The sequence below is a fragment of the Amblyomma mixtum genome, chromosome 2 (assembly GCF_055824585.1).
Source record: "Amblyomma mixtum isolate Tamu chromosome 2, ASM5582458v1, whole genome shotgun sequence".
Taxonomy (NCBI): Eukaryota; Metazoa; Arthropoda; class Arachnida; order Ixodida; family Ixodidae; genus Amblyomma; species Amblyomma mixtum.
Genome location: NC_143013.1, coordinates 226609155 through 226633343, shown reverse-complemented (window position 1 = coordinate 226633343; position 24189 = coordinate 226609155). Strand labels below are relative to the sequence as shown.

Here is a 24189-nt window from a genome sequence, read left to right as displayed (position 1 = left end):
ACTATCCAGGAATTCTTTGAAACAACAGGAAAAATTGTGTTGTCAACAACGAAAACCTGATGTAGTTGTCTTATTTTTGTTTACTTGCCTCTGTACGTATTTTCTATTCTTGTGATATGACACACATAAAGTGAATCTTTAACGTTGATTATGCAGCATTCTTTTATTTCTTTTCAATGTAACTTTGTTTAATATTTTTGCTGTGTTATTTTGAGCGCTTTCAACATTGAGTGCCCCGACGCACATATGCCTGCGTGTAAAATAAAATCCCCGTCTGTAAAAATCACTAAGGCGCGACAGTATCGCGAAATGAAGTTAATAAATAAATAATAGTAAATACCCGGAATCTGCCGACTGCTACTAAAGTTTTGTTTAAATAACTGCAAATATAGGACTAAGAGCTCACGCAGATTGATGTGGCAGTTTGCGCTTGTTGGTTTGTCTTGACGGAAGCGTACAGCGCACCAAGAGACGAGGACGCAAGACAGGAAGACTCAAGGGCTACACGAGCTCTGGGATACAAAAGTTTATTTCAAACCACGGAAATTAATATGTAGGAAGAGCATGGCCAGAATTGAGCATGCGCAGCAAGCTGGATATCATGGGCTGCAGGCACAATAGCTCCTGGCGAGTAAGAGCGATCAATTGTTTTCACAAGCAGGAAGCGCCATATCGGGACAGATTATCGAAGCAGAAGTGATACACTGATTAGATGCTGCCTGCCTTCGGTATTGGCTTAGGACAAGCCACCACCGTTTATTTTACAAAAGCACTACTTTTTTGTAGGCGGGTACTTATCACTTCCTATTGCTCGGCATAGTAACAAGACCGGCAGGCTAGTCCGTCTTGCCTTGCAAGCAGAGTAAAAGGTGAAGCCTAGCTGAAAGGGTGTACCCTATGCCCCCACTATTCTGGCCTAATGGATGAACCCCTCCTATGACCTGTCATCTGCTCACGAGATGGAGCATTTGCAAAGATTTCGTTCAGAGTCTTCTTCATCACAGGGTCCGGATGTCCAGGGTTGAAGTACAGCCTTTTCTCCCAACCGATATGCTCAACGCTGGGAGTCTGCTTCCGAAGCCCCCTCTCGGATTGGACGCAGTACTTTTTAACTTTGTGGCTCACTCGGGACATCAGATCTGCCAAGTTCTCGTCACAAGCGTGCTCACAAAACACTTCGAAGAGGGTCCTAAGAAAGAAAGAGCCAGTAAATTTGTTCCTGTATGCCTTGTAGCCTGGACTGGCGGCATAAATGATGTACATGTCTGAACATCCGGAGGCATACAGGTGGTTTCTTGGCTCGGTGATGAGTCTCTTATCCTGGGACAGAAGCACTGGGATAGCATCCGCTTGGTCCAATGGGCCCAAGGTGCCAGAATCTTCACATGCTGGAAAACAATACGTAATAGAAAGAGCGCGCAATTAGGCTGTAATACGCTAAAAACTGCAGTGTTCATAAAACGATATTCATCCTAGCTCCAACCTGAATGAATTTAAAAACATAGACCACATTCCCTAAGTTTCATTTATTTAACGATGCCGCTGTTCCCAGTCGCGATTTGTGATGGTTGCGCGAAAGGAACTTTCCACCATCACGTTTGCTTCGTCTTCTCTCCGAGCTATGACACCACCCGTACTCAGATTGGAAGAGTTACTATATTTCGATAACGTGGCTGCTCACAGTTTCCTCTGCAGGACCACTTCGATCTCACACACATTAAGGGCGTTCCTGTATTCTCGTACACTTGACGAGCAGGTACTGTGAGGTCAAGGAAGCCTGAAAGCTAAGAATTTCATAACTTGGAAAGGCACGAGAGGCTGGCGCACACTCATGGGGAAGATGCTATATATTTTTTTTTCTGGTGGCGTCAAAAATACCACAGACTATTTACGCCTAGGTATGGTGGCAAATTGGGCTAGCTGGGTGACGTTAATATCGAAGCAAAAACTACAGCAGGCACAGAGACGCAGGGAAAAGATACATGCACAGCACAGACCCTGTCTCGCAGCTGAAATTTTAGTCAGTAGTAATTAACATATATCACCTTAGAATACGGCACATGTCTAGTAATCATTAGGCAATCAACCAAGGATTCAGCCATGAAGCTCTTAGAAACGACCTGTGACGCACCAGATAGCCAAGAAACGTGCTTCTGTGTCGTGCAGTGTGACAGAGGGCGTGCTGATACATGTGCTTGTTTTCTTTCTGTTAAAGTAAGCTTTCACAATCTCTCTCTTTTAGCTGTTCACAGTGCCGTTATAGCACGAAGGTTTCTTCAAATTTGGTTTAAAACCTCTTTTTTCACACTGAGCGCCGCGTTTTCACACGTCTGACGATGCTCCTTGGCACTCTTTGAGGCGGATACTGGAAAACCACCAGTTATGTACAACGTACACCTCTAATCAACCTACCGAAAACACTCCGCTAATCTTCAAATGTGGCACAACGAGCACTTAAAATAGTGAAATTTTTTCCTGTCATTGACACGTTCGCCTGCAAAGACACAGAGGCAGTGTAGCTTTATGGGTGCCGAGAATAACGGGTTAACGTTGAATAGGCTGCCAATATTCTGTAGATTACCCTCCATGCGATGCACATAGGCAGTAGTCACTCTTTTCTTTCTGTTTTCCGTTCTATCACCTTCAGCATTCATGATTCGCTGGCCCTTGACGCTGGAAATTAATTTCTCGCACGTTCTTGTCAGTACCGACTGTAGAAAGCCTGCCGTGGCCAGTTCGCGCACCTGCAAGGAAACCCCTTCAGGGATGGAATGGGCACATGAATTAATGAGTTCAGAACAGACATGAGAGGGCTATGCCGTTTTTTGCTAATGTTTAGTGTCTTAAAGAGAAACTCAGTACAGGTTTTTTTTAGCGCTCCTTGTTGAACCAACATGTGTGGCCCTCTTTGAACATAAGGCTCAGAACTAGAAACTGAAGTTCATTGTACACTAGAATTCCCGAAGTATACCTCGTGTTGCTTGAAATGCGCCGTAGTCTCAGGTGATATATGCTGATTTCTTCTGAATAAAATTTTATTTGCGAGACAGCACAGGTGGAGAGTACTTTCCTTCGTACTGCGTCCTTCGCACTCTGCTCTGTCTTTAAATTTCTACACCTTGCCCAATTTTTCGCACCACTGTGTCTTAGAGCAATTGACGATTGAGTTATTGTTTCATTAATCAACTACTTTGCACAGTGCCAGTACAGAAACGAAATTTCCCACGCGCCAAATGCTGGCAGCGCTTTCGCGCAATTTTTCCTCCACCTGTGAAGTTGAATTCTTCTTCATCGGGCCTGCGAATGGCAGCATGCCATCTCTTCCAAAGATAAATTGTATTTGAAAGGCACTACAAGCAAGAAGGCAAAGCTCTAGAAGAAGAAGACAGGACCGACAGAAGCGTGCTGAGAATAGGAGCGGGTGATGCAATTTGTTTTGGAAAGCGCTTCCCGCAGCATACGCCTAACACTGCAACATGCCTAATAAAACTCATTAAGACAGGGAAAAAGTTACAAGGTATTGCCAAGCTTAGAAGTAGTTTCGTTTTTCGACAGATAGGAACTTCTTAAATATGCAACCCCACGATAAAGAAGTGGCCTGTTTTTGCACCGAACACTACACTGGTCACGAATATGCGATTTCGCTGTGGCGGTGCTCCGAGGAGGCACAGAGACCGGCCTTGAGCCTTTGCCTTGCAACCGCCGTAGCTGGCGGACGCCGCGCGCTCGCCGCGCCATCTGGCATGACGTCACATCACGCCTCTCGCCGCGGAGCTGCCGCCGCCGTTTGGTATGAAGTCACACCGCTTGCCTCATTGTTGCGCTCGCCGCCGCCAAGTTAATCTCGGAGGTGACGTCTCTATTCGCATCGCCAGCTGTGTCGCGCGCCTGATAACATGTCAGAGGATTGAAAAGGAGGTTTCGTGTGCGCCGCAACTACAGTTGAGGCGGCAGTATGGCAGAGTATCTCAAGCGGAAAGGGGCGGCGGATGCTGCCAACGTTTCCGCGTCGACATCGGCCACTGGTTCGGTTCCCTTTCGTTCCTTCTAACCCGGCTCAGCCGAGCTGAGCCACAGCCATTTTGTTCTCCCGTTATCGTCTCCGCCGTTTCATATTGTCACGTTGTAGTGACGGCAGTCCAGCGGTCAGGAAGACACCAGAAATACTTGCAAACGAAGCTCTTTATTTGGGCTGACTTGCGCCCTCAAAAGAACTGAATCACTCGGCGGCGGCGTAAGCAACAGGCGTGCTCGGCGGTCGTCGAACTACGAATGTCCGCCGCTCACGGCATCGCTCAATTTAAAGGCGGCAAGGAAACTTCCAGATAACAGGACAAGATCATCTACAGTAATCTAGAAAAACCTAGATGCAGCCCTTCATGGCTGCGATCAATCGAGATTAGTCTGGTTGCTTCTCGCGCCACGAACAAAAGTGATAACAACACTTTCCTGCAGCCTTGAGCGTGAACGAACAAACACTACAATGATACGTGGCATTACCCCCCTTCCAAAGAAGCATCGTCTCGATGCTTTAAAATGAAAATAAACACGGAGAATGAAACTTCGAGTCCTTCAGCGTTCATAATATGGCTTCAGGCGTACGACATGTACGACTTCCGGGCGTGGGCGGCGTGGCTGAGATGCTGTCGTGCCGTCGGGGATGACTTCATAGTCGAGGTCACCGATGCGACGGAGAACCCTGTACGGGCCAAAGTAGCGTCGCAGCAACTTTTCGCTCAATCCGCGGCGGCGAACTGGCGTCCATATCCAAACCCGATCACCTGGCTTGTAATGCGTGTCTCGTCGGCGCAGATTGTAGCGTCGGGCGTCGGTGTGCTGCTGGTCTTGAATGCGAAGCCGTGCAAGTCTTCGGGCTTCCTCGGCGCGATGAAGGTAGGCGGCGACGTCGAGGTTGTCTTCGTCGGAAACGTGCGGGAGCATTGCGTCGAGTGTTGTTGTGGGCTTCCTGCCGTATACCAGCTGGAATGGAGTAAACCTGGTTGTCTCCTGGGTGGCAGTATTATAGGCGAAGATCACGTAGGGCAGAATGGAGTCCCACGTCTTGTGTTCGGCGTCGATGAACATGGAGAGCATGTCTGCGATGGTCTTGTTCAGACGCTCTGTGAGTCCGTTGGTTTGCGGATGATAGGCAGTTGTCCTCCGATGACTTGTCTGGCTGTACTTTAAAATGGCTTGCGTCAGTTCCGCTGTAAATGCTGTTCCTCTGTCTGTGATTAGTACTTCGGGTGCGCCGTGTCGGAGGAGAATTTGTTCGACAAAAAATTTTGCAACTTCTGTTGCGGTACCACTAGGCAACGCTTTTGCTTCGGCGTAGCGGGTCATGTAGTCGGTGGCCACGATGATCCACTTGTTACCTGATGATGAAGTAGGAAAGGGGCCGAGTAGGTCCATCCCGATTTGCTGAAAGGGTTTAGTTGGCGGTGGTATGGGGTTCAGGAGTCCGGCTGGTCTAGTCGGAGGCGTTTTGCGTCGTTGACACTCACGGCACGTTTTCACGTAATGCGAAACGTCGGTAGCTAGCCGCGGCCAATAGTACTTCTCCTGGATGTGGTGCAACGTGCGAGCAATCCCGAGATGCCCTGCAGTCGGCTCATCATGACATGCCTGCATAATTTCTTGCCTGAGATTTTTGGGCACGACAAGAAGATGCACTGTCCTGTTGGGCGCGAAGTTCTTCTTCAGAAGGACATTATTGTGAAGGACGAAGGACGACAGTTGGCGCTTGAGCCCTCGGGGAGGCGATGCGGTCTTGCCTTGCAGATAATCAACCAGGCTTTGCAACTCAGGATCCGAGCGCTGCTGCTGCGCGAAACTGCTCGCGCTTACCGGTCCTAAGAAAGCGTCGTCGTCTTCCTCTTCCGGTGCTGCGTCGACGGGGGCTCGCGACAAGCAGTCTGCGTCGGAATGCTTGCGGCCAGATTTGTAGACTACAGTTATGGCTTATGGATTATGGGGTTTAACGTCCCAAAGCGACTAAGGCTATGAGAGACGCCGTAGTGGAGGGCTCCGGAAATTTCGACCACCTGGGGTTCTTTAACGTGCACTGACATCGCACAGTACAAGTTATGTCGAATTCTTGAAGGCGCAGGCTCCAACGAGCAAGGCGGCCGGAGGGATCTTTCAAATTGGCTAGCCAGCACAGAGCATGGTGATCGCTCACAACCTTGAATGGTCGTCCGTACAGGTAGGGGCGAAATTTCGACGTGGCCCAAATAATGGCGAGACATTCTTTCTCGGTGGTCGAGTAGTTGGCCTCGGCTTTCGACCGTGAACGGCTAGCGTACGCGATAACCTTCTCTTGTCTGCCATTTTTCTGAACGAGGACCGCTCCTAAGCCCACACTGCTTGCATCGGTATGAACTTCGGTTTCGGCGTTTTCATCAAAGTGCCCGAGCACAGGAGGGGACTGTAAGCGGCGCTTCAGTTCGTTGAAAGCTTCCTCTTGCGGCCTTTCCCATTTAAAAGGCACGTCAGCCTTGGTAAGTTGGGTCAAAGGTTCAGCGATGCGCGAAAAGTTCTCGACGAATCGCCAGTAATAAGCGCATAATCCAAGGAATCTGCGTATAGCCTTCTTGTCATTAGGCTGTGGAAACTCTGCGATCGCAGCCGTCTTCTTGGGGTCTGGGCGAACTCCATCCTTGCTTACGACGTGACCAAGGAACAGCAGCTCCTCGTAAGCGAAGTGGCACTTCTCTCGTTTCAGTGTCAGGCCTGAAGACTTGATCGTTTCCAGCACTATCCGAAGCCTTTTGAGGTGGTCTTCAAAGCTTGAGGAGAAGACAACAACGTCATCTAAGTAGACTAGGCAAATCTGCCATTTCAAGCCTGCGAGCACCGTATCCATTACTCGCTGGAACGTCGCTGGGGCAGAGCAGAGGCCGAATGGCATCACCTTGAACTCGAAGAGTCCGTCTGGCGTGATGAACGCAGTCTTCTCGCGATCTCTTTCGTCGACTTCAATTTGCCAGTAGCCGCTCTTCAGGTCCATCGATGAGAAGTACTTAGCGTTGCACAGCCGGTCCAGTGTGTCGTCGATGCGGGGGAGGGGGTAGACATCCTTCTTCGTAATGTTGTTCAGGCGGCGGTAATCGACGCAAAAGCGAAGGGTGCCGTCTTTCTTTTTCACTAGGACGACCGGTGCTGCCCAGGGGCTCCTCGATGGCTGGATGACGTCGTCACGAAGCATTTCCTCAACTTGCTTGCGGATAGCTTGGCGTTCTAACGGCGATACGCGGTAGGGGCTCTGTCGCAGTGGTCGTGCGTGTTCGTCTGTGACAATGCGGTGCTTGGCAAGCCGGGTTCGTCGCACATTCGATGCTGATGAGAAGCAATCGGTGTACCTTTGAAGAAGACTGCGTATTTGGTCTTGTCTGCTCCGGGGTAATGCTGGGTTGATGTCGAACGTGGGTTGATGGCCTTGTTCAGATAGTTCTGCAGGTTGGTCGGGTAGGGCAAATACGTCTCTGATGTCTGCCAGCTCGTCGAGGAAAGCGATCGTCGTACCTTTGTTTAGATGCCGGTATTCTTCGGTGAAGTTGGTTAACAACACCTGGGCTCGGCCATTTCGGATTTCCGCGACTCCCCTCGCGACGCCCAATCCTCGATCCAGGAGTAACTAGGTGTTCCCCTCGATAACACCTTCGGCATTTTCGATGTCTCCAGTACCTATGCCGACGAGAACACTTGATCGGGGCGGCACGCTCAATGCTTCATCGAGGACGTTTAAGGCAACGTGATGAGTCGCGCTCGTCGCAACAGGTATGGCTTTTTCCGTGGAAAGCTTGATCGACTTAGATCGAAGGTCGATGATCGCCCGATGTTCGTTCAGGAAGTCCATTCCCAAAATCACGTCTCTCGAGCATTGCTGTAGGATCAGGAAGGTTGTCGCATAGGTTCTCCCATTTACAGTAACTCTCGCGGTGCAGCGTCCTGACGGCGTAATCAGGTTGCCACCTGCGGTGCGGATCAGCGGGCCATCCCAGGTTGTTGTCACCTTCCTGGGTCGGACAGCGAGTGGGCCACTCATGACAGAGTAGTCAGCTCCCGTGTCCACCAAGGCAGTAACCGCGTGACCGTCGACCGTAACTTCAAGGTCACTTGTTCGCGTTCTGGTATTGTACGTTGTCTTCGGTGTCCGATCTCGGCTTCGTCGAGTAGTGAGGCTGCGGTGGGCGTACTGCGACGTTACTTCACTGGGCAGCGGTAAAAGCTTCAAGTCTGGCCGCGTCGTCGTCGTCGTCGGTGTCGTCGTCGTCGGCGTTGTCGTCGTCGGTGTTGTCGTCATCGGTGTTGTCGTCGTCGGTGTTGTCGTCGTCGGTGTTGTCGTCGTAGTTGAGGCATGGTCTTGAGTACTCGTCGATGGAGGATCTTTGTCATTGCGCTTAGAAGCAACCTCACCTACAGAGGCTGCTTTATTTAGTTTAACCTTCGTGGGCTGGGGCAGCGTCCACGCACGGCATAACCTCGGCTAGGAGAAACAAAGCGCGGGTACGATGGCGACGGGGAACGTGATAGGCGGCTCGGCGATGAGTATTCTTCCCGACGTAAAAACTCCTCGATTTCGGCTGGTCGCTGGCCGGGTCGGGGTCGTGGAGCGTCGTAAGAGAACCCTCGGATGCCCAGTCTTCTGTATGGGCAGTGCCGGAGGACGTGACCGGCTTCGCCACAGTGGAAGCATAGTGGGCGGCGCTGGTCGGGAGTTCTCCACTCGTCGCATTTCCTCGGCCGCGCGCGTCGCTCGTAGGACGGGCGGGTTGGGGCGAGTGGGCGGCGGTCCAACGCAGCTGGCTGAGGGCGATAGGGGCTTGGGTCCCGTCGTCGAGGTGCAGGACGGCGCACAGCTGCGGCGTAAGTCATGGCTGGGGGCTGCAGAGGCTGCGTGGGTGTCGGCGTCACACCCAAGGCCTGTTGAACCTCGTCCCGGATGACGTCAGTGAGCGATGAAAGTTGCGGCTGCGTTCCCGTTGGCAGCAACCGTCGGAGCTCCTCTCGCACAACTTCACGTATAACCTCCCGCAGGTTATCATTGTTAGCGGTGTCCATGCAGCTTGCTGACAAAAAGCGCTGCTGGCGGTCATACTGGCGGGCTCGGGCGTCGAGAGTTTTCTCCATTGTGGATGCCTCTTCTACGAATTCAGCGACGGTTTTCGGTGGGTTGCGAACGAGGCCGGCAAATAGTTGCTCTTTAACTCCTCGCATAAGCAACTTCACCTTCTCTTCTTCCTTCATGTGCATGTCGGCACGCCGGAAGATACGCTTCATCTCCTCAGTATACACTGCAACGGTCTCGTTTGGGTGTTGTATGCGAGACTGTAGCAGCTGCTGGGCTCTCTCCTTTCGCACGACGTTTGTGAAGGTCTTCAGAAGCTGTTCCTTGAAGGTTTCCCAGTTGGCAAGGCTGGCTTCCTCATTCTCGAACCAGACTCTTGCTGGTCCCTCCAGGGCGAAGAAGACGTACCTAAATTTCATGGCGTCGTCCCAGTTGTTGAAGACAGCCACACGGTCGAACTGCTCCAGCCATTCCTCGGGGTCGGCGCCAGGCGAAGCGTCGAAGGTTGGTGGCACCCGGGGCTGCTGCAGAATGATTGGAGTGGTCGTCTGGGGCAAGGTCATGATGGACGTTGGTACTTGCTTTCGCTTCCGGGTAGGGTCCGGCAGGGTCCCGAACTCAGGTGCGTCCCCTTGCAGGCGTCGGCTTGCGCGGTGGACTGGACTCAGGTCCTGTGGTTGATGACTCAAAGGGCTGGCGTCTCGACTTGTAGGGGGTGTCCGGAACATGGGAGGCTACCCAGCACCTCCACCAGATGTCACGTTCTAGTGACGGCAGTCCAGCGGTCAGGAAGACACCAGAAATACTTGCAAACGAAGCTCTTTATTTGGGCTGACTTGCGCCCTCAAAAGAACTGAATCACTCGGCGGCGGCGTAGAAAGAGAAGTTTATTTTTTCTGTTTTAACATAGAAAATACAAAACAAAACAGATGAACTTAATTCTCTGATCAGTCAAGCACATGCGCAGTGACACAGCACTGAGCACGTCAGTAATGCAGTAAAAATGCCGATACTCGACCGCCGCGCAGGACGATAAAGTATGTCGACCATTTGCGCAAGAACTCGGCCTCGCTCATTGACAGAGCGTCCATGCATGCTTGTTCAAAGAGGCGCGTGCGCAGGCGCTGCAACATTGGGAACATTGTTCTTTGCGGACGCCCATTTAAGGATGCCACTCCACGCTGCCGCCACAAAACGAACATGCCGACACACAAGAGCATATTTGTGAACAGTTCGCGTGAACTAGTGCGCGCTTCGAGGCGGGTTAAAAACATGCGTGACACTAATGTCCAAAAGGTGCGCGCAACTACACACTCAAACATTGCGTGCTGCAAAGTTTCAAGCAGACCGCACTGCGGGCATCGGGCGGAGGGCGCCACGCCCCACGCCGCAAGGCGGTCTCTTGTGGGCAGGACCCGCCAGCCTCGCAGCCAGCCGAAGTCCCTGACATCTGCAGGAAGCGTAGCTGAGGTCAGTTGGCGCCAGCGTGCCCGTCTCGTTTTCTGGAGTTGTTCGCGGGTCAGCGCAGCGACCGTTAGTGCTTCACACATTCTGGAGGGCGGGGTTTCATCAACATCCAGATCGGGCACGCTGGCAGTCAACGACGTCAGTGTGCGACGCACATTAACGAAAAATGCCGGCGGCTGCTCGGCTGTAGGGCCAACCACGTGTTGTGAAAAAAACACGTTACGCGCTGTACCCAGAAAGTATGTGAGGAGTGTTCTCCCGGGATAGTCTGGGTTGCGTACAAGATCTCGTACTCCTCGCAAGGCGAGCACATTGCACATGGTGCGGATACAAGGTATACCAAACCCACCCATGTACGATGGAAGGCGCATGAACATTCGTGACACAAGTTCGGTTTTGCCCGCCCAAACGAAAGAGCCACAGGCCGAGGTTAGCCTGCGCGCAAACGTGCGCGGTGGGTTTGCGACGCGGGCGACAAAAAAACATGCGGCTAGGATTGTGGACTTAACTATATAGCAGCGCTCTGCCATTGAAAGGCGGAAAGTTGACGCCACCGAGAGGCGTTTCTCAGCGTTCGTGCGGAGGTTCGTCCAGGTTTCGAGGGCTACTTCTCCGCTGGCGAGGAATACTACTCCCAGGACTTTCACTCCCTGCACCCACTCCACCTCGCCCGCAAGGTTCGGTGTGAAGGTGCCAAACCTTAGTGCCTTGCTTTTTCCCCTGTTCAATAGGGCCCCAGATATCTCGCTGTACTCGAGAAACAGCCGTGAAAAAGCGGCGTAGCTATCCTCGTCCTTGAGGAAAAGCGACACGTCATCGGCGGAGGCCGATACCTTGATTTGGCCCTGGCCAGGCAGAGGGAAGCCGCGTATGGATGGGCTGTCGTTAATGCGCCGGATGAGTGGATCCAGGCACAACACGAAGAATGTTGGGGAGAGAGGGCATCCTTGCCTTATGCCCCTGGTGACTGAGAAGGGAGCGCTCTGGTGGCCGTTTACGGAGAGACGAGCGTTCAGGTCTGCGTAAAGTAAGCGCAGCCTGCTGACAATTTGCGGAGGGAATCCGAAAGCTTCAAGTACTCCGAACAGATACGAGTGTTCCACCCGATCGAATGCTTTCGCCTGGTCTAGTGAAACAAAGCACCCGCTGAAGCCCGTCCTGCTGGCAAATGTGAACAGGTCTCTAGTGAGTGCCAATGCATCAAACACAGAGCGGTCAGGGACGCTGCTGGTTTGAGCCCGGTGGATTAGGTGAGGTAGGATCGTCCGCATTCTTGTGTTCAGTAAAGATGTGACTATTTTGTAATCTGCGTTTAAGAGGCTTATGGGCCGCCATGCTTGCGGGTCGGAGGGGTCACCGCCCGCTTTCGGAATGAGTATGATGCGACATTCGCGGAAAGAGTTTGGACGTAACCCATCCGCGAGGAAGCCGTTGACCATCTTCAGGAGCGCTCCTTGGATCTCGTAAAAAAAGTTTGAATGAAAACTTGTTGGAATGCCGTCTGGACCGGGGGCAGAGGCTGCATTCATACTCTGCAGGATGGCGTGCAGCTCTTGGCTTGTGGCTGGTGCGCAAAGGTTTTCATGCGACTCTTCAGCTACTCGTGGCAAGTTTCCAAAAAAACTTTGTAGAAGCCCGTCATAACCATCTTGAAGATGTAGCCAACTGTCCGTAGAGAACAGGTTCGAAAAGTGGCTTGCGAAGATCGTGCAGATATCGGCCGTGGTTTTGCTTTGGGTGCCGTCTGGGAGTGTCACGAAAGGCACAGTAGCGGGAGCGAATTCCTCTGCCGTGCCTGCGCGTACGTGTCCGGGTCTGATATCGGCCGCCCGAGCTGGTGTGCACGACTAGCTGCCCGTGATGACTGGCAGAGCAACACGTGGTAACGTGCTTTAAGTAGACTCAGGTAATCGCTCATGGCAAAGGTTAAGGGTGCTCCCCTTTGCACTATACGGATGCGCTTGAGGGTGTCATTTAGTGCATGAGTTACCAGGCGTCTGCGGTCTTGACCGGCCGCCACCAGAGTTGCCTGCCAACGAGCCTTGAGTGTGTCCCATGAATCAGTCGCAACGAAGCTCTTGCACGATGCTGCCAACGCCGTACGCAGCGACGCCACGCTTTCCGGGTCCGCCAGTAGGCTCGTGTCCATGCGCCACGTAACAGTACGTGGGGTGTCCTCACCAAAGTCGAGCCTGACTGACAAGGGGTGGTGATCGGAAATCACCGGCGTGCCTGCAGGGAACGCGAGAACTTCGCAGCTAACGACAAAAGAAGCGAGCTCTGGTGGAAAATAGAATTTGTCTATCCGACTCGCTGACTGTGCTCTCTCAAACGTCGCTCCAAAGGCATCCCCGTGAAGCTGCACCCACGCGTCAGACAAGCGGAACTGAGTCACGAGATCGCGGAGCGCGGGGGCACCGCAATAACGGCGACCGTGACCCTGTCCGCGGACGTCACGGTCGATGTTAAGTACACAATTGAAGTCACCGACGATGAAAGTGGGGTAGGGATCAAGGAGGAATGAGTCGAGGCGCTCAAAAAAATCAGAACTACTAGTCCGCCGTGCTGGCGCATATACAACCAACGCACGTACCCGCCGCTGGTTTAGTGTGAAGTCGACCGCAAGAGTGCGGCCGTCCAGCCCGAAAGTGCAATGAGCACCCGCGCGCAGGCAGGGGTTTACAAAAACGACACCAACACCGCACATATGAAAATCAGTCAACGAAAAATAAGCAAAATCAGAAAACCGGGTGGTGAAATTCAGCACATCAAGTGAAGTACGGAAGTTGCATTCCTGTAAAAACAGGATGTCGACGCCCCTAGCCCTGGCAAAGTGCATCACCTCTCTCTGTCTGTCTACGGATTGAAATCCCCGAACATTCAGGGAGAGGAGATGCACAACCGCCATGACTGCCAAGAGCACCGACGGCATAGCATACAACCTAAAGAGCGCTGCCATGGGCGGCGCTTGGCGCGCGCGGCACTTTTTTGCTAGAACGTTCGTTAACAGTCCCTTCGGATTCCGATGATTGGGGGTGGGCACGTTTGAAGTCTGGTCGGGAAAAGTCCATGTTTTCGGGGCCGTCGGCGCTTGCGGCCTCGCTCACCGGTTGCTGCGTGGTCTTGGCGACGCTCGCAGCTGAAGCCGACGCCAGGGTCGCCGATGGGAGGGTGTGGCTGGCTGGTGACGGGAAGCGCGCGTCGTCCGCACCTCCAAGAGTCGTCGTTCCTGACACCTGGCCGCACGTCAAGTCGCCTGTCAGGCGAAGCGGCGTGACTTTGTCCGGTACGTCCACCAGGTCGCCCGACGCCACGCTCGACTCATCGCCGCTGCTGCTCTCGGTGTTGAAGGAAGCTGTGCGGAGTAGCGGCGGCAAGGGTTCCGCGAAAACAGCACCGAACGGCTCCACCTCGTTTGAAGGCGTCCCCTCGAGCTGCTCCTTCACGGGCACCTCCGTCGCGGGGGTGGGCTCGGGCTCCCTCGGGCTGCTGGTCGTAAGGTCCGCGTCGGCAACAGGCGTCCGGACAGTTGGTGCGCTCCGCGTTTCTGCGACCACGTTGTCCTTGCTCGGTTCCTTTCTCGAGGCGGCGGCCGCCGCATAGGACCGTGGGCGCAGGCAGTCCGCTGTGGCGTGGCTTCCACCGCAGCGCCTGCAAGCCGCTCCGCATCCGGCCGTGTCGTGGCCGAACACCTCGCAGCGAGCGCACCGCGGCGTTCGACACGCCGCGCCGATGTGGCCGTCCTGCCCGCAGCGGGAACACACCTTCCGGACGCCTCGGTAGTCAAACATGACGCGGTGGCCCTGGACGGTCAAGAAGTTCGGCACCGCCTGCTTCATCTCGATCCGGACCACGCGCGTCCCGTTGCCGACGTGACGACGGCCCTTGAGGACGGGATGGGTGATGTCAAGCACCTTGCCGTAGGAGCTCAGTGCCGCTGCCAGCGCCGCGTCTCCCACGAACAGCGGCACACGAAAAGCCGTCACGTGGACCACGGCAGGACCCACGCAGGCTACTGGGACGGAAGTGCCGTTCACGTTGAAGGCGCCTTCCACGAGCATCTTCTCCGCCGCCGCAGCCGAGGCCATGGCGACGCAGAACTTCATGCCTCCATGGTGCTGGAGGCTCTCTAGCCCTTTCGGGCCGACAACCAACTCGATGCCGTCGACGATGTCGTCAGCTGTCGCGTCGGAAGTAACTGTAAATGAAAAACAGTGCGCCTTTGGGGGCGGCGCACGGAACACGGGAGGGGTAGCCGGTCCCGGGCCTCCCATGACGTCACGGGTGGCCGGCTGGGCTGCTGCTTGCACGAACTTCACGCAGTTTGCCCGAGCACCGGCAAAGGCACGGCGCCTGGGCGGGGGAGGCTGGTTGCGGAACCTCCGGGTCGCAGTGGATCCGGGGCCCGCCTGCACTTGTCGATGAAACTTCTCAGGAAGCCAGCGCCGAAAAAAACCTTCGCTGGGTCTGGACGAGCTCGGGCGGCAACAAGCGTGCTCGTCGGTCGTCGAACTACGAATGTCCGCCGCTCGCGGCATCGCTCAATTTAAAGGCGGCAAGGAAACCTCCAGATAACAGGACAAGATCATCTACAGTAATCTAGAAAAACCTAGATGCAGCCCTTCATGGCTGCGATCAATCGAGATTAGTCTGGTTGCTTCTCGCGCCACGAACAAAAGTGATAACAACCCTTTCCTGCAGCCTTGAGCGCGAACGAACAAACACTACAATGAAACGTGGCAATATGGGCAGCAGATTCTGAGAAACGAACATTTCAACCATACCATAGCGTTGTTTCGAGCGAGTGAAACCCTTGAGTTACGCTCGAAACATTTCTGCTGGTTTGTGTTTAAGAACATTGATTTCGGGCTGCGACTCTAATTTTTCTTGTTGGTTTGAGAAGGCCCTACTTTAGGAAGCAACCACTTTTAGCATTTTTACCTCTTTACTTGAAAGCCAATTTATACCTATATCTACAATATCGGCGGCGTACAGTGGTGAGCAGAAAAGCAGCAAGGACTAGAAAAACAGTAGTCGAGGCAGTGCTCAGACAATGACCGAGGGGTGTACTCACCCCCACGGCAGGCCTGCACGATGAACATTTTCGGTTTCCCCATCAAGGTGGTGCAACGTTCATTGCTGAACAGCTCATAGACGTCTTCGTGCAGGCGCAGTGCCACTCCGTCAACTCCGGCAATGTTGTCCCTCATTCCGTGAGACAAGAGAACCACAACCACGCAGTCGGCGTCCTTGTAATGGTCAGGATTCGCCGCTTCCTCGAGTACAGCCTTCATTTGCTGCGCAGTCACAGTCGTGGGATGTATTTCGATGTTTACCTTATCCACCTGACAGGCGATCCAACTGCATCCTGTAGTTCATTGTGAGGCTTAATTGGTAAAGCTTAACGCTGCAGCCGCAAAACGATGAGCACAAAGAGCGCACTCTGCTATGCTTAACATCACCTATAGAGTAAACATTTAGGACAAATTCTAATTTCAAGGAGAGAAGTGTAAGTAAACTTCCGTGTTAGATCTATTTTTCTGCCGGTGAAAGTCGTGCTCTTCGAGTGTAGGCTATCTCCGCAAATGAAATCTACAAAAATAATTATGACATATTTCGTTTTCAATATGCGCAGCAGCGTTGCTGAACGACGGCAGAAAAAACGAATGCCAGGAAATTATTCACACTGTGCAAAATTTATTCTCTCGAAATTTCAGTCCATTTCTCAATGAGGTCCCATTATGAAAAACTTGTAATGTCAACTTGCCCCAATACTGCCGGTTGTCCTATCGTCACTCTGAGTGATACTAGCGATGTGAAGTTCGGATGCGTCCAAGTAAAAGTTATTTACTTTTCAATGCAAATTACAACTACCGATCTGATACGCGAACCAGCTTTTTCTAGTGTGAATTTTAGCAATAGCTTTTTTTCTTCTTAACTTTATGCCTCTAAGCCACCTGAAATAGTTATAAAGAACAAATTGTCTTGAGGTTAATGTCTACCTACTTCGCGCTGTGAGTGGTAAACATGTTATTTTATGAGGTGTATGGCATACATACCGGTTTCTTCAGCGAACCATTTCACAAAATTTTCATAGATAGGCTTTTAGGGGAAAGAATATGGCTTTTGCGGCACGGTATTAGCAGCGTTGGCGAACACCGGACCACTGGTGAATCGTCTTAAGTAGCAGGCTGGTTAACCGATTTTCAATTATTAACTTCTTAACAAGCTTACTTAAGCGCCTCGTTCTAATTAGAGATTTGTAGCCGGTCTTTAGTAATAGCGATATCAGTTTTTATAAATTAAAAAAACGCGATTATTCTTGGCGCTGTGGCTCGACAAAGTTTGGTTTTTTCGACTACCTATTTACATGCACTGGAGGGGTTGCTTTGCCGGGATGCTTTCGAAATCGCATGTATTTTCGTGCCATGCAGGCAGATTTTGTCGAGTCGCAGCGGCGAGGGTAAACGCGTTTTCGAAATTCAAAAAACTGATATGGCTATTACTAACGACCAGCGACAAATCTCTAGTTACAACTACGCGCCCAACTCTAATAGTTAAAAAGTTAATTATTATACTTTACTTAACCACCTCACTACTTAAGACAATGCACCACTTTTCTTGTGTTCACCAGCACTGGTAGCACTGTGCCGCAAAAGCCATATTTTTGCCCCAAATAGCCTATTTATAAATATTTCTTAAAGTGTCCATTGAAACACCCGGTATATCACAGACGAAGCCTTTACATCAGCATATAATGATATCCATGCACCTGGTGCATGATATCTGGTGGTAGGGGTAATGTTCTTAACGACCACGTAGTAAAGAGATAAAATAGTTGATAACAATCTATGTGTTTAATATTCCCTTTATTTTCTTACAGTCGAATAGATACTTTTTAACACTCCCTTACTTAATTCAACGTTTTAATCCCTTCATGTCTCTGTTCCTTCTAAGGGATTCGAGTTATTTATTTTCATTACTCTTTACTCTTCTCATTACTCTGGAAACTGTCGCATTAAAAGCTGCCGTATAATTTTGGAGCCGCACGGATTCAACACATGCGGGGCTTACTTTCAAGTATTTTTACTAATTAGGCACATTTCCTTATACAGAGGCGTCACACAGTTCTCCAAAACTTCGAAATTCAACAGAACGAAAAAGAAGGCGTATGAAAGCACTGTCGCTGCAACAATACATTTACTCAAATGGACATCTTACTAATAGCACAGATAAACAAAATTCTACAGTTCACAAGATTAGAAAAGCCACTGATAGCATGACTCCTTCAACAACTGCTGCAATAAAAGCAGATCTTTTACGATCACCATTTGCGCACTCAGCTAAGACTGCTAAGTCGCAAACACAAATTATTGCGCTCAGATAGAGTTTTTTACCTACCACCGCTGCGCTAATTCCAGCTAGCTATCACCACGACATACGCGACATGACTGTCAAATTTTGGTTGTTCTGTAGACGCGTTGCGCTAAGAATACCTCGGGTATCACCCGATGTCTTACATATGCGCAACGCGCAATGAAGACATTGTTTTTCTCTCCTCATTTCTTGCGACTCAAGCTTAGAAAGTTATGTTCCAGCAGGATGCATTCTATTTGGCACTGATGTGCTCCTCGTGAATACTTTTTCCAACTGATCCAGCATTATGTGTAACCATAGGAAGCTCGGAAGTATTTCACATAAAAACAAACAAAAATATTTTCGCCGCCTGTCAGCTAAACTACTTATCGCGGACGTAGCAGTTTATCTTTGTCATATCCGTTTACGTTTCAGTTAGTGCTTAGGACAGACGGGTTAAATGCGCGGTCACAGCCTTGTAGGATTCCTTATTCCAGGCATGAAGTAAACGTCGCTTCCTATCATTCTCTCGTGCTTTGAATTTTGTTTTCACAGCCGTGTTGTCGAGGGGCTTTATGCACATTTTATTTTTATTTCCTTGTCGTTGGGTTGTAAACATGTGCGGAACTGATGTAAAGAAAGAGCGCCAACGTGCTTTTTCTGTAATTGCTGCGCTGCCATTAGAAAGGTTTGCACTGGACTCGGCTTTTATAATGAGTAATGAGTTAATGAGTAAATTGAAAAATATAGCACTACGATGAAGCAGCACTGATAGAATAGCGCTGCGAAACGACATTAGTGTGATACGGGATGATTGCACAAATTTGCGTTTCTCTGGTGTGCGCAAAAAAAGAAAGTTATCAGAATGGGCTCATCAAACGCAGTTATTTCAAAAAGCTCTCTGGGCCAGCCAAATTTGTTTCTGAACTCTTCTCCTTTAAACGAGGGGCAAATCGTGAACATCTGTGACTAAAACCACTTTTAGCAAGGGGGCTTCCACAGCTGTCCGTGATGCACGTATTAGTCAAAGTTTTCAGGTGGACATCGACCACTACGTGCCTATTAATGTGCGCCAAAATGCGAGTACATATGTGCATTTCCTTAAAAGTACTTGGCTAAGAAGGATAAATCTTTTTTAGCATTTCGCTTTTATCTTCGGGTCTGGAGGAAAGCGTTTGAACACCTAATTAATAAGTGGAAACAATGATTGCCTTAAAATTAACTCGTCTTGTGGCGCTGCCAAAAATTCTCTCTTTCACTATGCCTTAGTTTCATTTTTTATTCTTTGTCAGCTCTTCATGCAATGTGAACGTCCGAGTGACGATGGCATGAGCGACGAGCTCTGAAGGATAAGCCAGCAAAGGTTGCCGGAAAGAAGGAAATGAGGCTGCAAGCGCGGGCCTGATAAGCGTACAGGCTTTCCGAGTTGGAAGATAGTGACCGCACTCCCATAAGGGTCGCCCTTGCGCCGGAACCAGAGAAGGATTGCGCAAAGATAACAAAGGTGACTGAGCCGGAACGGCCGCCGATACAGCGCCATGACAAACAACGAACAGTACAGTTCTGTGGTGAATGTCAGAGTGCTTTAAAATGCACCGAATACATTGCTCATGAACAAAAGCTTATTCGGTGCGCATGTAGAATTCGCGAGTTACAATCTTTACGTGCATGTTAAAGAATTGATCGCGTTTTTGTGTTCTAGCACGCTTACCGCTATTGCATGGCTAAAGTATCTGCTTCATAAAAGAAAATCGCAGGAGATTCACCTGTGTTGTGCGCTCTTGGAAGTTTCAGAATGCGTGTCGCGTGCCTAAGTCATTGATATTGATGTCCACCTTCCAGCGTTACGCTCGGTTGTTCTGTTTCAAAGGTTTCGTTTTCAATTCATCTTTAAAATGCAGTAGCGTAAAAGAAGGCCTCTAAAAGGTGGCTGCAACGTATTATGCGAAGTGCCTTAAGACTATGCCCTCGTACAAGCTTAACGCATATAAAGGCAGGCTTAACACTGGCTAATAAATGGGCAATAAAAAGGCTCCACGTCTATCCGTGCTACTCCATGAATAGACTGCTGCATGAAGTAGAGTTGGCTATTCCTTTATTTGATAACTTTTCAGTGTGCTTTTCTTAATGAAGGATCTACAGAGACCGGTCTACCGCTCGAGGGTACAGTTTGAGTGTCAAGCACATGGGAGCTCTGCTGTTATCCTGGTGCTATACTCCTGTGTTAGAGACGTGGGTTCCTATTCAAGTACTATAAAATATTGCAGCGCAAGCTCCAAAAGGAACGTTGGCCTGCATCACTACTTACGGTGAATCCTCTGGCCAAAAGTGTACATCTGTGAAAGGTAAGCGCAGCTGATGATCAATGGTAGAGTCACCTTCGAGCTGACAATGACCAATAAGCTGACAGTCGAGACTGGACAGGTGAACGCTGAAGAGTAACCGTTAAAATAGCTTAAGCCCTAAAAAATAGTGATAAATTTGCCTAATAATCCGTCACATTATTTCAAATTGCGAACGTTAACAAACAATTTAGTGGTTATTTAAATTATAATGAAGACATCAATAAGGAAGAAAAAATATGCGGGTGCGCAGGCCAAGACACACAACAATTAAAACCAGGGTGTCCGGATACTAGGCTTGCATTAGCAAATAAATGCCGTTTTAATGAAAAATAGAAATGGTAAAAAAGAGTAAAGCAAAAACAAATAGCGACACTCAGCATGGAGAACTCACTTTAGCAGTGAGATCGCGGTGAACGTCACAGTCAAAGTGCAGAGCATTGAACAGGGTTTCCATGCGGCGTGCATCAACGTCCGAGCCATGGCGCCACTCATCGGGGTTGTGAAACTCCACGTTATTGATGATGACGCACTTCCCTCGTGGATAGTTCTTCATGCGGTATACCTGCAGGCCAAAAACAGCTCTACAGCTTTTTCGCGTATCAGTATGTTTAAATAAACGCACCTAGTGATAAGAGCCGTGTTTTTGCTAGTGCTCCAAGTATAATCGAGGACCATAGTGAAGTAGACAATATTGCATGAAGGTGGGCGTTTGCGAACCGCTCTGCACAGTTTTCTAATTCCACAAGCCGCACGGACGCCTTTAGCCAAAGCCCAACGACACAAAACGAGGAGAGGTTATGCTCCATATGTATACAGAGCAGTGCCACCGATGGTTAAGGATACCCGACCGATAAAGCTGTGCTCATAATTCACGCTACTGCAGCTATTTATTTAAATGCTATCCATCAGCTTAAACTTTACAGATGGTTTCTAGGGAGGCCATAAATCCTTACTGATTGCGTGATTTGAGATAACTAATTCTAGACGTTTCTTGTGTTCGGAAGCCGCTGCAAGAAACCCTTCAAGGGCAACGGGAACTGCTGGGTTTTTGAGCGACTACAGCGAGACAGTGCAGCGAACGCGTGCAAGAACAGCATTGTTACGCTCTTGGCATTCTGCTGTAGTTCTCCCCAACAGAAAAGAAATTAGAGTTTCAATGCAGCTAAATAACCAGTGCTGTGTGTTGCCAGACCCCTTAGTGTAATGCTTACAATGCATCCTCACACGTGATGATGATTTGTCGATAACTGGGGTTCAGTAAGCCACAAGGTTCTATTTAAATACACAAATTAACCCCACCGCTCAGTCAGTAGCGGCGTTAGAGGAGTTTTTGAAGGCTGTGGTCATAGCTGTAATGCAACCAAGGGTGTTCAGAATCACTGGATAGGACAGTTCAGAATCACTGGATAGGACAGCCGCCAATAGGTACCCCGCCTAGCAACGTTCAACGGAAGGCCCTTGTTCAAAAAGGCTTTCCTGTTTGCAACATGACTAAAGCTATTGTTCGTTAGCTTCGTTGCCGTGTTGCTGGTCATCAATGCCCATTTACTTTACAATTGTTTAGTTCTTTGTTTACAGCTAGGAGTTCACCACGTACTACGTTCGCTTGTGTATGGTTCGGTTGTTTTTAACGCTCAGGCACATTCTCATATTTTGGATGTCGTGTCTGGCATCCACTTGGTGATTTTTTATATTTTATGGTTTTAGAGGGGCGTGTTGCCGTGTATAATTTCGGCGCATCGACAGCCATGCATTAAAAGTTGAAAATTGGCGCGTGTGTGTGCCTTGCCTTTCTTTCATCCACGTGTTTCCCTACCACGCCATTCCATCCAGAGCATGCCATTAACGGGCATGTTGCTCACAGTTGTCGACTGAGGCCACGTTTTCTTTTCAATTGTTGTCAAAGCTCTGCTCATCCATTGCAACATCACACTTCGAACGACCTCCGCCTGTCATCCACAGACCAACGGCCTCACCCAGCGATTCAGCCGCACCCTCGGTCACATGCTCTCTATGTACGTCGCTTCTAACCATTCCAATTATTGTCAATTATTGTTCCGTATGTGACTTGCGCATATAATACCGCTACGTAGTCCGCCACCGGCTTCTATTCTTTCTTTCTCATTTACAGCCGTAATCCGTCTGGTACAACCGATACTCTTTCTTCCTTAGCAACGTGATGTCTCCGAATATATCTCTGTTTCGGAAGACGTGCAACATGCCGAAGACTATCACCAAATCGTCCTCTTACTCACTACTCACACACCCAGTATCGCCAGAAATCTCGTCACGACAACGCTCACACCGCACCACACTTCTCTACTGGCACCCTTGCGTGACTCTGGATACAATCAAATACTCATGGAATGTCCTCAAAATTTCTTGCCAAATATAAAGGCCTTTTATCGAGTCTTGGAGCAGACATCTGCTGTTAACTACGTCGTGAAGCCTCTCATGCCTCCTCCCGATCTTCGCCGCCCCGTACACGAGAGAGTTCAAGTACAGCGCCTCAAGCCCTACTACGACCCTGCCATATCACCATCACCTCATCTCTCAGGGGGCGACTGTAAAGAGGAACACGCACATTCGTGCGAAAGACGAAAATGAACCTGCGCTTTAGGGGCATTGCCATCGCTGCGACTGTCTGTGCTTGAACTGGCAGGCCTCGGTCTGTTTTCGCCGCTGCTCCCGTTGTCCTAGTTCCTTTAGATAAATAGCCGTCTTACAATATATACACGGGTTTCGTTGAAGAGGCGAGAAAAGTCAGGCATAAGTAAAAATTGAAAAAACACTGCTCCCTTGATCCCGGGACAAACCATGCATGAACGTATTGAAGGGCAGATTTCAGTAGACAGTCCGCCTTCTTTTTGTGAAACTCTGAGCAAAAGTGAAAGAAAAATATACAATAACCTAACGCACTGTATGCTAAGGCGTAAACAATTTGATTACGTACTATCGCGCTCAATATTAGTTGCAACGCGCGGTCATCGACCGGGGCTCGTTCCGTGGTGTGCCTCCTCCAAACAGTCGCTCGGATTCTAGGAGAAACTGCTGTTCCAGGAAACAACAGCACCCCCGCTCTGGGAAAAGTTTCTCCCAGAATTCCGAGTGTCTGTTTGGAGGAGGCACACCACGGAACGATCCCCGGTCGATGACCGCGCGTTGCAACTCATATTGAGCGCGATAGTACATACAAAAGACAAATAGTCTTAATAGACCGCAGCAAACGTTAGTGTTTACGTAGCTGAGAGCACATGAATAGAAATAGCTATTCCAAGGCATGTCTGAATCAAAGAATACGCCGAATAATTGGTAGATGAGATAGGCCTGAGCAGAGAATATTTAAAATGCACACAATTTTCTATGTGGAAAAAAACTGGTAAGCCGTGAACGAGCGGCTCTCCCCAGTGATGAATATATACTGTCTTTTTATCGTCCACTGTGATTAGGTTACTGCTGAACCATTCCATACCTTCCTCGAAATTGTATTGATCATATGATAATGCAGTCGCATGGTCTTTGATCTGCATCGTGGAATACACTGCACGCTTGCAGGATGGCCTTAAATCATTGACATAAAAGTCAATATCAATAATGACACAATTATAGATACTTGCGCAAAAACCAGAACTTGGTTGTTGCAAAAAGGTTTTATGTTTACCCAGAACAACAATTTCCGAAGGTGTAGAAACTTAGCTGATAAGAAGGCGCAGAAAAGGTCTTCTAAAGCCATAATTTTGAATTTTATCTAACCACAAGTTATGATTTGCGGAATCGAAAGGCTTGGAAACATCCCAAACTAATGCACAAGGAATCCGTTTCCTTCAATTGCACTATTAAAAAGACGAGAGGTAATCAAGTGTTTTCTGTGTGCCGCAACCCTAGATAGAACAGATCTGATTACAGGAGAACACGTCATAAGCCTTAAGGAAACTCGTCACCACCAAGTAA

General features: G+C 49.8%; 1 protein-coding gene across 6 annotated transcripts in view; it reads right to left on the bottom strand.

Annotated features, from left to right (window-relative positions):
• Positions 1-999: 999 nt before the first annotated feature.
• The window catches only part of LOC149362793 (uncharacterized), a 31135-nt gene continuing 7945 nt past the window's right edge, over positions 1000-24189 (bottom strand). For 3 of the 6 annotated variants that reach the window (XM_089573218.1, XM_089573217.1, XM_089573220.1), the window contains 4 exons: positions 20630-20800; positions 15612-15882; positions 13645-14735; positions 1000-1388 (listed from right to left, as the gene is read on the bottom strand). In XM_089573218.1, coding sequence (XP_089429344.1) covers positions 1134-1388; positions 13645-14735; positions 15612-15882; positions 20630-20800 — 1788 coding nt within the window. In that variant the 3' untranslated portion in view covers positions 1000-1133. Of the gene's footprint in view, positions 1389-13644; positions 14736-15611; positions 15906-20629; positions 20801-24189 lie in introns of those variants that run through there. The other 3 variants (XM_089573219.1, XM_089573222.1, XM_089573221.1) reach the window with 3 other exon arrangements.